This window comes from Paralichthys olivaceus, chromosome 17 (genome assembly GCF_024713975.1).
Source record: "Paralichthys olivaceus isolate ysfri-2021 chromosome 17, ASM2471397v2, whole genome shotgun sequence".
NCBI lineage: Eukaryota > Metazoa > Chordata > Actinopteri > Pleuronectiformes > Paralichthyidae > Paralichthys > Paralichthys olivaceus.
Genome location: NC_091109.1, coordinates 2462615 through 2476123, shown reverse-complemented (window position 1 = coordinate 2476123; position 13509 = coordinate 2462615). Strand labels below are relative to the sequence as shown.

General features: G+C 42.2%; 3 protein-coding genes across 4 annotated transcripts in view; 2 read left to right on the top strand and 1 right to left on the bottom strand.

The window, feature by feature from the left end:
* Positions 1–304: 304 nt before the first annotated feature.
* mnx1 (motor neuron and pancreas homeobox 1) lies at positions 305–4229 on the top strand. The gene is made up of 3 exons (XM_020087487.2): positions 305–1227; positions 1929–2089; positions 2723–4229. The coding sequence occupies exons 1-3, from the start codon at positions 738–740 to the stop codon at positions 3008–3010; spliced, it is 939 nt and encodes a 312-aa protein (XP_019943046.1). The 5' UTR covers positions 305–737; the 3' UTR covers positions 3011–4229.
* A 900-nt stretch (positions 4230–5129) lies between these two features.
* Positions 5130–10994, bottom strand: nom1 (nucleolar protein with MIF4G domain 1). The gene is made up of 11 exons (XM_020087483.2): positions 9832–10994; positions 9631–9743; positions 9239–9434; positions 8741–9064; positions 8458–8568; positions 8015–8185; positions 7771–7892; positions 7518–7650; positions 6512–6643; positions 6298–6407; positions 5130–5907 (listed from the first exon to the last, which is right to left on the bottom strand). The coding sequence occupies exons 1-11, from the start codon at positions 10792–10794 to the stop codon at positions 5730–5732; spliced, it is 2553 nt and encodes an 850-aa protein (XP_019943042.2). The 5' UTR covers positions 10795–10994; the 3' UTR covers positions 5130–5729.
* A 54-nt stretch (positions 10995–11048) lies between these two features.
* Positions 11049–13509, top strand: part of lmbr1 (limb development membrane protein 1) — a 30824-nt gene continuing 28363 nt past the window's right edge. The window contains exon 1 of one of the 2 annotated variants that reach the window (XM_020087484.2): positions 11049–11268. In XM_020087484.2, coding sequence (XP_019943043.1) covers positions 11206–11268 — 63 coding nt within the window. In that variant the 5' untranslated portion in view covers positions 11049–11205. The remainder of the gene's footprint in view (positions 11269–13509) is intronic. The other variant, XM_069512495.1, reaches the window with a different exon arrangement.

The window sequence follows — 13509 nt, the reverse complement described above, 5'->3', positions numbered from 1 at the left end:
CATCTCCAATACTGAGATGAACCATGAAGCAGAGACAAGACTATGGCACACAAGAAAATTTCATTAAAAAATTTTGGAATAAAATAATTGTATGATAATAAAAATGATTGGATTTTACTTTGGATTTAAAGAAAATGAAAGAGATGAAAGAATGCATGAATATTGTTTTCTATTCTGTTATCTGTATGTCTGTGTCAATAAAAACTATTATGCTACTGTACTTGCTCCTGGCCTTGGTTAAATTGTTGAAGCATTTCTCTTTATGTATAAATGCAAAGTGTCAATCAATCCCAAGAAATGTGCAGCACATGTACTCCAATGAAAACTAATTTATTCCTCCCCTATATGATTAGGATATTAACTTTGGAAAGTTTGTCTCGATAGACCCTAAAGAAACGTATATTACTGTGTATAGTTAAAGATAACATCTAGTTATATCAAATCTTTCTGGTGTTTGTTGTTTTCCTATAACAGTAATACTTTATGGAAGCGTCCGGCCCCGTGCTTTACAGTGATTACAGCAGAGTGGCGGTGTTGGGTCCCACACGCAGCTTGGACCAGCCCCCTGCAGACGGTTGCACCAATCGCCTCCATCTGACGGGGATTAAGTGTGACACGCAGCTGCTCCCTCACACTCCGGACCACATCATAACTTTTGAGAGGTGGGAAAACGGCTCTGACTCCTCCGTCGTTCACCAGCAAGCACAGGCGACACGGAAGCGCACCGAGGGGCCCAGATGGAGAAATCCAAAAACTTTCGCATCGACGCGCTTTTAGCAGTCGATACACCCAAGGTGCAGACCTCCCCGCTGGCGCTGGTCACTTCCCTGTCCTCCTCCATCCCGTCGTCCGGGAGCGTGGCGGCCCAGGAGATCAACACCAGCGTCGAGTCTTTGCGCGCCGAGACACCGTCCCCACCGAGGATGTCCTCCTGCGGGCTGATCCCCAAACCGGGCTTCCTCAACAGTCCGCACAGCATGGTTGGATTACATCCGCAGAGCACCGCAGGCATCCCCGCACAGGCTCTCTACGGCCATCCCATGTATACCTACTCCGCTGCTGCGCTCACGGGCCAACACCCTGCCTTGTCCTACTCCTATCCACACGGCTCCCATCACCACCACACCAGTGATCCCATCAAACTGACAGCTAGCACCTTCCAGCTGGACCACTGGCTCCGGGTCTCCACAGCCGGGATGATGCTGCCCAAAATGTCTGACTTCAATTGTGAGTATAGCTGTTTCTTTTTGTGGAGTGTAATGACAATATCCTGCGTCTTTTATAGTCCAAATAAATATAGAACTCAGCCAGAAACAGACCCGGGATTATCTAAAGCAAAGCAATATGGTCCATGTGGCCATTTAGCTGATAAATATGAATGAGAAATAGCCCAAATAACGCAGGTTTGGGTGATGCTGCTTGAACACATAGCGTGTGATACTGAGCTAATCCAGATTGGCATGCATCCTCGTTTAATTTCAATGTAAAGTCGTTTTTGGTGCACTCTCTCTCTAAGGATATGAAGATGGTCTGAATGAACAGGCTGTCAGTGTGATGGTTTTCTGAGAGGAACTAAAATTGTCAGATAATGGACAGTGGGAAAGTGGCAGAGGAGTGTGAAACCCACAGTCCACATGCTGTTTGCTCACCAGATACTGCCTTTTTGTTTCCGCTCGTTTTAACAGATTTGTTCAAAACGCAATGGCAAATAGCTTCTCTATGGACATATTCATAAGTGGACGACCTTGTTGCCTAAACAGGCATCTCGGGGATGTGGGAAATTACAACATAACAACACAGAGCTGGCAATTATATCCTGATTTTAGTGTAATGTTCTTGTTAGGAACTTGCAGATGTTATTAGACCCTTATTACTGCGGTAAAACTGATTGAAAATTTGAAATTGATGGGTTTTTTTTCTTCCTGCAGCTCAGGCGCAGTCCAACTTGCTCGGCAAGTGCAGAAGACCCAGAACTGCCTTCACGAGTCAGCAGCTGTTGGAGCTGGAGCATCAGTTCAAACTGAACAAGTATCTGTCGAGACCGAAGCGTTTTGAGGTGGCCACGTCCCTGATGCTGACAGAAACACAGGTAAACGATGTCTGCGCACACTGCGTTTATATTGGGTTTGCTTTTATTCGTACATTTTCTATGGCCTTAAAAAATGGCCAGGGAGTTTTTTTATGGGTTTTAATATAAAAACAATACATGAAAGGTATATCGTTGTAAAAAATAATTGAGAAATGAATGTGAAATATAAGTGTTTTGTTTCTAAAAAAAAATCCAAGTGCCATCCCTCTACTTGTATCTAAACTGCAATGGGAACTGTCAGTTCAGCCATTGCCATCTATTTCATATTTTACTTGATAGAAATTTTTTGTTAAAAAATAAAAAAACTGATTTCAAGATTAAATAACCTTTAAGTCAGGTTTTCGATGTAAGATAATTGTAACACCCTAGAGGTCAATGTCAGGTGGAATGGTGACCTTTACGCAATCTTTACGCATAATTACGCAAAGATGTATATTCTTCTTTTGGGGATTTTTACGTAGTATTTTTAAGACATATTTATGTCTTCGTCTGGAAGTGCACACTAGCGAGGTAACGAGTATGGAAATGAGACAGGAAAGCTTCTGACGCAGTGGCCACCGGTCGGCCTCCCTTCTTCTACAGTGCGTATATGTCTAAATCAAATAACTAAAATAGTTTCTCCTCATCCTTCAGGTCAAAATCTGGTTCCAGAACAGACGAATGAAATGGAAAAGGAGTAAGAAGGCCAAAGAACAGGCCGCCCAGGAGGCCGAGAAGCAAAAGGGCAGCAAGAGCGGCCAGGAGAAATCTGACGGACTCGAACAGTCGGATTATCACAGCAAGACAGACTCAAAAAACGGCAGAATAAAAGACTTCAGGGACAGTGACGACGACGAGGGCGAGAGTTTCATGTACAACTCGTCAGACTGCTCATCGGACGACGAGAGGAATCACGCCAGTGACATAAGTCCACAGCCTTGAAGCTGGAGAAATAAGGATGGAGGATGATGACCTCCATTTATAAAGACTGTGGGGGATTCTCGCTATAAAATGCAGTTGCATGTAATCCAACCTCTAATCACCTACATGGAATAAATGAGCATTTGTCATTAAAAAAAAAGAAAAGAATAAAAATTAGGTCAAAAATAAATGCCCATAATTGTCATAATAAACAAGCAATAAAAAGTGGATATTTAGATTTTATAACGCACACACATCACTCAGCATATAGATAAACTGTGCAAATACAAAAAGCTGAAAACTGGATCAGAACCTGTACTTGTTGTGATTCATTCAATAGCCCACACAGCCCATAGTCTGCTGCCATTCCTCTTATTTTGGCCTTATTTTGTTCTTTGTGGTGTTATACTTCAGTATAGTGTGTCATGTCACGCTTAAAAAAAGTGTTATGTTTATTTTTCTATACTGTATTTATAAAATGGTCATAACAGTGCATGCTAAATTATTGTTTAGCGTCTCTCTCGGTGGAAACTGTGAAATAAAATGCTTTTATATAAAATTCACGCAGTTGGTATTTTGGCGCAAGTCTTTCGCCCAGTCGCTTGATTAATGACGCACACTTTGCAGAGTTTCGGGCCCTGATGCGCAGAGACTTGTGTTGTTCTCCTCGCTCTGACAGGTGGGGTCATGGGAATTACTGTTAATGGCGCTGTCGGATCCGTGCAAACGTGCAGTGAGAGCAAACAGCGAGCAGGCCGGCAGACGGAGGAAACATTTCACACCACACTAGCAATGGGGCTCGTATTAATAAAGCCTTTTAAACGGCGTGTTAAGCGACAACTTGGCTGCTCAGGCACTATCTTCAGGAGTGAAATCATCTCGAAATGATTCACAACTCCAGAAATATTTTAAACATTAACATCTACTTAGCAAGAGTGATTCAAATGTCACTATACAATTACATTCTTGTAAAAAAAAAAATGTTGGAAAATATATGTAGGATTGGATTCAAGATTAGCTGATAGGACTTCACTTAAATTATAACTACAAATTCAAAAGTAAAATTATGATGACCATAGTTATTGTAAACATTTAGAAACTGGCCATTAAAAACAAGAAAATAAGAATATTCCTGCAAATGCATGGTTTGCATCTCTTCCATTCTACACAGTACATTTATTCATTTAAGGTGCATTATCACCTGCTATATTTAATCCAATATGATCTTTAGATATTCTTTATTTTATATATTATGAAATTCAGCAATGATTCCCACTGTGACTGAGCTATTGGGAGAATTTAACACCATAACTCTTTGTGTGTGCTCACTATGCGATAGTTATTTTCTAGAAAACTGCACAAAACGGTCTCACTTGCTATCTTTGTTCCCGCTGTCATCAGCGTTAGACTATAGCAGGGGTTGACTGATTATGTGCCATTTGTAGAAGGATTACTGTGGGATCTGCTGGTTATCTTCAACTGTTTGCTTTAGCTTCAGCGGACTAAATCAAAGTTCAGCCGAGGGTCAAGCCCAACCAAGAGTGCACCAGGTAAAGCCGGTGGCAGCTCTCGGGCTCACGGCTGCAGACAATGGCCAGTGTATGGACGGCACAGTGAGACCATTGATCCCACTATCTCCACTTTTTAACTGGGGACCTTCCATTTCTCACCGAAAACACCCCTAGTCCATGTGCCTGTTTGTGGATGGAGGGATGCTCTATTCTTCATCAAAATCAGGGTCATACCTGTATATGAAAGCCCTTTTTACTTCCTGTGACTGGGGCTTACTGTGTGGTTGGTAGAGCAGCAGAGGACATTTCCTCTGGTTGACCTTGGTGGCCCATTCCTGACCTCAAACCGCGCTCTGATGCAGGCCGCACCAATGGAGCTAATTAATAGGAGCAAGTATCAAATGTAACAGAACGACTCTGCTATGCTAACCACGCGGGATGATACTGGTGTCAGCGAGCAAACAGAAAAGGCCAGACTCAAGACCCGGGGTCATTTCATCAGGGCGTGAAATCACTGAATGAACAACGCCACCGTCCCTCTGTTCTGACGCCTCTTGTTTATGTCACACTCGCAAGTGGAAATATCATCAATAACATAAAAAGATAGAACTGTTCACTAACCAGTTGTGTTCAAGGCTGAATAAGATTCTATTATAATGCATTTTATTTGTGTTAGAGTGTAAATAGACGCAGTAAAACTCAGAAAAATGATTCCAGCTTTCTGAACCTTGTGATATTAACTCTTGCTGCACACTGCCTCCATGAGGACAGACACAGAAAAAAACATTAAAGAAAAACTGAGGAAAAGAAAGCGGTTTCAAAAAATCCTTCTCTCAACAATGAATCAAAGCTTTTGGCTTTTGACTAATGTTTAACTAATTAAATAAATATTTTCCAGTGCCAACATTTCAAATAAATTTTGTTAAGATATAATACCGTGGGATATTTCACCCATGTAGAAGCACCAGCATGAACGCTGTATCTGGGAGTTGAAATATAAAAAAATCCAATGCAATGCTATTAGATAATTGAACATATGCTAAAACCATCAACCATATCTAAATCCTCTATAGAAAAAAAAGGCAAGAATGTCGATTTGATAGTAAAATCATATTTGTTTTCTTATTTAAAATAAAGTGTAGGGTTCAGTTCTCTGAATAGATGCATTTCACTCCAACAAGCCGTCTTGTGTTGCACAGTTCTGGTTTAAAGTAAGTCTGTTGTGTGTTTTACAGTTTGAGCTTGGCTTCTTTGGCCTCCATGGCCTTGGTGGCGACCTGGGCGCGCTCCGACAGCATCGCTGCTTGTTCAGCTGGTCCCTGTGACTGGGCATTCTTCAGCAAGAAGTGGCTGATGAAAAGCTTCAAGCCCTCCCGCAGCATTCCGAGCTTGGGAATTCCTGAGATCCTGGCAGATGGAAAACAATGAGGGACATTGATTTTCAGACGTTCACATAGTTCCAAGCAGCAAAGAGGAGACGTTTTACAAGATGTGGGTTACTGGAGGTTAACGTGGCTCAAAGGTTTAAATGGACTTTATAACACAGTGGCTCTGTGGATGTCAGGTTTGTCAGCAGGATTACTCAAAAACTGCAAAACTGATTTCCATGAAACTTGTTGGAAGGATGAGACATGAGTCAAGAAAGAATCCATTAAATTTCAGGGTGGATTTTGAAACAATTTTTCACTTCCCAGGGAATAATTCATGGATGTTGATGGTTCTATTTATTGGTCTTATTTTGCATCAGTTTGCATGTTTGGATTTCTAAGAGTTAACTGAGTGCACAATGAATCTCACCTTCCAAATATCATGGCTAGGTCCTCCGGTTCAGTTTCTTTCAGTAGTTTGGTCAGAACCTGACGCAAGAAGCGCACTGTGGGTTTATCCAGCTCCCCAAACTCAATTACCTACACAGAAAAATCACAGAGGTTACTGTAATTAATATGATTAAATTCACTCTACATCATCAAATATATCAAAGTACTAAAGCTTCAGGCTGTACGTCTCTTACTTTAAGTATGGAGAGCGAGAGGCACTTTCTCTGGAGAAAGAGGAAGACCAGTTGGACCAGATTGTTTAAGCTGTTGGAGGGAAGGTTGGACAGCTCCCTGAACTTGTCCCATAGGCTGAACTGGAAAGTCATCTAGGAGAATACAGGACATCAATCTGAGGGATAGTATGACAGCAATGAAGGACACCCAGCACTCAGATAGTTCTCAAATTATCAGCGTAAGGAGCCCTCTTATCCTGCACAGGTGATCCTCTCATCCTGATCCAGTTTACATGTGAAAAGCAAACGTTCCCAGCAGCCGGGGTACGAGCTCTTTGATGAGGACAATGGTCATCAGTTTCTGATGCAGACACCGGGGGACGACATGGCAGCAAAGTAGGAAGTGTGGTGTTTCCCCCATTGTTTGTCGTCAAATAATGTAAGAGGTGAGAGAGGTGTGAGACTCCCACACTGAAGGCCACAGGCAGGTCACACACAGATTAAGATACTGGGTGGTCAGAGACACACACACACACACACACACACAGTCAAACAGACACACATCCACACACCCACACACACACGTGTACAGTGACGTAGCCACCAAACCTTTAAAAGGAACAGTTATTTCAATTTCGGTATTTTTATTATTTCTTACATAAATGATAATTCTGAGAATTACAGAAAAAAACTCAGAAATTATTTATAGGTGAAATTTTCCTTTTCAGTATTTTTAATATAACTGTGATTGAAATGTTTTATAAAGAATTAAAATGTCACATATGTAATATTATGCATATAGACTTCAAGGTCACAATTCAATATGTTTAATTAAAAATAACCGTCTTGGGAAATTGTTAATTCCATTTCCCAATCTGTTTGTGTTGGTAGTTCATTAAGCCTTTGTGGAACTGAGGGATTGTATTTAATAATGTTAAGTGCGGGAGAAATGCATTAGGTTGTGTTTAGTTAAGCTTGTATGTGACTGAAGTGTGGAGTCTTTCATGGTGAGATTTAGCTGGGGTACCTGGAAGCGGCGATCGTGGGAGCAGAATTTTTCTCCCAGTACAGCGTAGAAGGCATTGAAGGTTTTTTCCTGCAGACAGCAGTCCATCAGAACATGTACGATCTCTCTCTCCTGCTTGTCCTTCAGTCCCATCCTTCACACACAACAGAGAAAATCAACTGAAACTCAAATCTTCTAGCTGGGTCACGTGGAAGTAAAAATCGCTGCAATGCAAATCTTCCGTTCAGTTTTTTGTCGACCAACAGTGACAAACCTCAGCAATTTCTCAAATGCGTCCAGGTAATCTTCGCTGGTCATGAGAACACAAAAGATGTTTCTTCTGACTTCTGTGTTCATCCGCTGTTTCCGAGCCAGTTCTAAGACTTTGGCACTAAACTGAGACAATAAAACAGAGACAACAGTAAAGTGAGAGATGTTGCTGAGGCCAAACACACATTTCGATAATGAAATTGCGAGTGCACGTTGTTTTGCTGTATTTGAAATGTTTAAATCTCTACCTGTCCTTCAGCAGTGCTCTGTTTCATGGTTGTGTTCCCTGGTTCTCCGATCATGGGCGCTCCACTCCACGAGGAGCCGACGATCCACCAGCGGCCGACTTGCTCTGCGGCCAGGAGGTTGTCCAGAGAGACCCTCAGCTTCATGTCGCTGCCTGCTGCACTGCGGTGGATCTGTGTTACACACATGCACAAATAAATCTGTCACGAGTGCACACAAGAGGTCAAAACACCAGTTTCGTAATAAAAACACCTGCAGTCCTGAAGTTAAGGGAGACCCACTGGTGATCAGGCTGAAGCATTAGCATGGAATCTATATAGATGGTACTCTGGTGCCACCTGGTGGTAAGGCTGGAAGCTGCTATATAATAATCGAATATTTCCACTAATGTAGGGAAATAAGATTATTTCCAACCAAATACGGTCATGTTGTACAAATCACCTACCAGAGTCCTCTGCAACTTCCTCAGTCTCTCCACAGGCTCAGGATCGTAGCCTGGGATCTTCCGCATATCGTTGTTCTTCAAAGCCAGCATGGTCTCCAACATGAAACGCACCTGAGGACAAGTTTACACATCGATTAATACAAATTTAGTTTCCAAAACAGACACATAGCCAACGAATCAACACACAATAATGTCTTCCAGGATAGATTTTACATATTTAAGAATATCTGCTTCATGAAAGATGAAGTGAAAGGGTGATATTGTTTAGTTTCTTATTCCCTACCCTGGTTTGATCCTGAAACTTCGACCCCAAATCGCTGGCCTTGCGTTGGGCTTCAGAGATGAGTTCCTTCAAAGCCAGAGCGTCGTCTTTCCTCAGGGCAAAGCCGACGTTTCTCAGCACGAACAGAACCAATTCAATGTCTTTCTCTGTAAAAGCTCCCACTAAACGTTTGAGGATGTCGAAGATGAGGACGGAATGCACCACCTGGAAGTTGTAGAGGTGAGCGACGATGGCCACCAGGTTGTCACACTCTTTGCTTTCACTGGGGTTCTTGTACAATTCATCAAACTGCCGCACAACTGTCTCTAGAAATTGGGCCCCGACCTGGAAAAAGATGATGAACATTTCAGATTCATGTGCAGCTTCATTTATGAATGTTAACATCTTAATGATCTCATTGTAAGCAAGTGTGCACACAGAGCCAAGTCACATACTACAGGGAAAACCTCTCCAGAATGTCTGAATGTGTATAAACCCCAAATTAAAGGAAACCTTTACCTCTAAACCGACGGCGTTATGGAGGACGCTGACCAGCAGGACGTGCTCCATCAGCAGTCTGTCAGGCATCAGGGCCGGTGTGACGCAGGCTGCCAGGAGCACCTCAGTCAGGGTGTCATTCATGTCCTTCCTGCTGCAGTTCATGTACATCTCCTCCAGCTGACCACTGATAGATGCCATGTTGGCCTCACTCAGCCTGAAAGAGTCAGAGAATTATGGGTGAGTCATTACTTTTAAATTACCTTCACTGCTAATATAAAGAGAAACCGCAGAATATTTGGACACATCGAAGGGACGAAATGGATCATATTTTACATACGTCAAAAATATCTGTATTTGAAACAGGATAAGGATCTTTATTTTATTTTATGTAGTGTTGTGGTGAGACGTACCTGTTCAGCAGACCTTTCACATTCCTCTTTAGTTTTTCGAGCTCAGCTTTGCGTTTGTCATCTCCAGTGTTGCGTAAGTGAGGTGGCACATACTTCCCAGTTGTAGAGGAGACCTAGGAAAAATAAGGGTGTAAAGATCTGTTATATAGTATGAAACATATCAGGAGATAAGAAACATATATTCCAGGTTTGTGGACTCACATTTTCTGGCATGGGTTCTGATGTCTTTGTGTCAGGAGCATCCACTTCTTCCTCTGTGTCTCCTTCATTTTCATCACTCTCATCCATCTCTTCTTCGTCATCCTCCATTTCTTCCTCCTCCTCCTCTTCTGCTCCCTCCTCCACCTCATCATCATCATCCTCCTCAATATCCTCCTCATTCTCATCATCTAACGAAGCCATGTCTTCATCGCTGCCTTCACTTGCAATCGTATCTCCAGGTTCCTCGTCCTCATCCGACGAGGCAGAGTCACTCTCTTCCAACTTTTCAAATTTCACCTTGGCCATGTCCACGTCCTCGTCGTCATCATACACACCCACAGCCGAGGAGCTGGAGTCTAACATACCGAGGATGTAATCAAGTCCATCAGCGACAAAGGACTGTGGGAGAGTTTTTTTGTTTTTCCTCTTGTTCAGTCCCAGTTGTCGCTCCAGCTTCTTTATCTCTCTGTCCTCTTGCTCATTTGCTTCCATGAGCGCCATTTTTCTCGATTCTTGGAGCTTATTCACTTTCTTGCCTTTCTTGGAAGACGCTGGCTTGACAGATTTACCTGACTTCCCCTCCTCAGCTCCAGCAGACCGGCTTGCATTAGTTTTTGACCCCTCTTTACCGGCTCCCTCTGTCTTCTTCTTCTTCTCCTTCTTCTTCTGCACAGGTGGCTGCTCCCCGGAGTTGTCAACATCACCAGCGGGTAAACTGAGCGCCTTGTTCCCTTCATAATAACTTTTCATTTTGGCCTTTTTCGTTTTCCTCTTCTCTTTGCGCAGCTCCTTCCTGCTCTTCCTCTTCACGCATCTCACCTCGGAGTCACGCTCGGTTTCTTCGGCGCCACTTTTGCTCTGAACAAACTCATCCACTGCCGCCATGTATTTGTGCAACACTACATTCCCCTTCTTCTTCTTCTTCTGGTTGCTCTTGCTACTCTGCTTCCATTTCCCCTTCATCTCTGCAACCCTGCAGACACCCACTATACACTAAAACCTTAACCGGGCGTTTAAAAACACACGGCTAAGCTAAACTTTGGTCTTCGAAGCAACAAAAACAAAAGCTGGGTGGAAGCAGGAGACACAGAGATACCCGCACATGTGTCTCCATGAGGACAGGATTGTTGATATGACCCGCAGACACGCGACCGTTTACTTCCGGGGCACGTTGGCGCGCTGACGCCGGATAATGACGTTCTTTATTTTGGGGCGTATTTTCCTTTTTTTCAGGACGAAGCGGTTTTTTCTCTCCGATGTAAACTGTCTCGAGCTGAGATGTCCAGAGGAGGAGACACCGGAGTCAACGCTGATGGTGCCAGTTAGCATGTAGCGAGTCTGTAGCCTCCTTTTTTTGTATTTGCAATATGAAGAATGGAAGAAGACGATGTTTCTATCAGAGAGCAGAATTTCCACAGCCAAGTTCGAGAGTACATCGTAAGTAACGCACGGAGCGGCTAGTCGAGGCTAGCAGGCTAACGACCTCCTCCTCCTTCTCCTCCGCACGTTGACGGGCAGCTAGCGTTAGCATCGCTCGGTAGTTTGGCTCGGCGACATTGAGTGATCTTAAAAAAAAATAACACGTCGGTGTATTAACGTGTAATTTACCTGCGACACGAGTCTTGTGCAAAGTGCAAAGCGACGAGCGAACGCGCTAATTAAAAGTGAGCAGACGTCAACGTTAGCTACGAACAGGTTGATTACAGTTGTTTAACTCGGCTCACGTTTTGTTTCAGGGCGTTTAGAAATACACGAGGGAGATATTTAACAAGGGCGAAGATCACATGTCGTAGTTTTCACTAACACAAGTGTACTACACATTTGTATCTAGTATTATCACATCATGCATTGATTACATGTCTCAATCATCAGTAATACAATAGTACTACACTCAGGAGACATGTATGTTGTATTTGTATAAAGTATTATCACATCATGCATTGATTACATGTCTCAGTTATCAGTTATACAATAGTACTACACTCAGGAGACCTTTATGTTGTATTTGTATATAGTATTATAACATCAAACATTGATAACATGTCGTAGTTTTCAGTAATACAAGTGCACTAGAAAAAAGGAGACCTTTATATATTCAGAGTATTAGGGAGATTACCTTTATTTTGAATGTCCCAATCTTCTGTAATACCAGTATACTAAAGAGGAGACCTTTGTATTGCATGTATATATTTTATTATAAGATCATACACTGACAACGTGTCCTAATCATCAGTAATACAAGTGTAGAAGAGAGAGAGGAGGCCTTTATTTTGTATGTGTATATATGGTATTATATCATCATGCATGGATAACACATCGTAGTTTTCAGTAATACAAGTGTAGAGAGAGAGGAGACCTTTAAGGATTTATACTATCTTGCATGGTGCTCCACGCAAATTGTTTTATATTTGTACATTGACATGTTCTCTCTTCAAGCCTAGTAAAGACCTAATGTAAGAACACATTAACTTGTCAAACGTTACATCATTTCGAAGCCTTATCTGAAGCAGAATTTATATTTTGAAGTCAAAGGTCTGTTTGTGCACATTTCCACCACTAACATGAAAACATGAAGAGATTTGTTTGCAATGGGGGTTTGGAGAGTTTGAAGTTAATTTCACGGTGGTTGTCATAGCCTTTATTAGATTTAATGGTTGGACTCTTTGGAATAATATTCATACTTTTTGTCCATTTGGATGATTATATCTTTATCATGCTTGTGGCCGGACACAGAGATCTTTCTTTGTTGTTTAATAGAGAAAAAAAAAGTTATGTTCTTATAAGGCAAATTGTTTTCATTGCAGCTACACTTCTGGTGTCATGTACAGCAGGTCCTTGTTGGCTGGCTACTTGTAAAACTGTGATACAGTAAACAACTTAACAAACTCTAACCAAGCCTTGAACTCCCTTAGCCACAAATGATAATGTTTTTAGTGTCTTGGTGTGTTACAGTGACTTCAGAAATAAAAACTCTACTAGAAAGAGGGGGCATTTTGTCTTTAGTAGGTCTTGTTGATTATTCCCGGCAGACACTTTTGAAATATAGAAACTATCGAATGTCTCACAAGTGGGCAAGATAACATCTCAGCTTTAGCTTGCACATCTTGGCCCCAGTGTCTCTCTTCATCTGCCTCTCAGTATCCCATATCAGCATTCGTCCGCCTTGCATAATGTCTCTGTGTCATTTAAACTTAATGTTTATGGTGAGTGGGCTTATGGATTGATTTCCACTGGCGGATTAATGTTTGTCGTTGTGCTTCTTTACGTTTTTGCAGTCAATGCTATTCTGGGAGAAGTTTAAAGTTCGTAAACATGACTGGGAAGTGGGAAGACGGTACACTTTTAACAGACCTTTTAAATGTGGGAAAGTGTGTCTTCCACAGGGAGCCACACTGTGAAAAATGATTAAAGAATGCCATGTGTGTGATTACACAGAACACAGAAAATCGCGTTACTGTGAGTAACCAGGTTAGCACAGCGTAAAAACATGTGGTCCTGTCAGTAATAACATAGGCCCATGTCATCTCCAAAAAGCCTCTAACACCATTATCAGCCTTTCACATGTTGTGCTGAATAAAGTGTTATGCTGCAGCCTGAGCAGCCACCCTGTGCTGTTGACATTCAAATTCAGAGACAGTCCAATGGTTTTCTAAAATACAAACTTTCCAAACATCAATG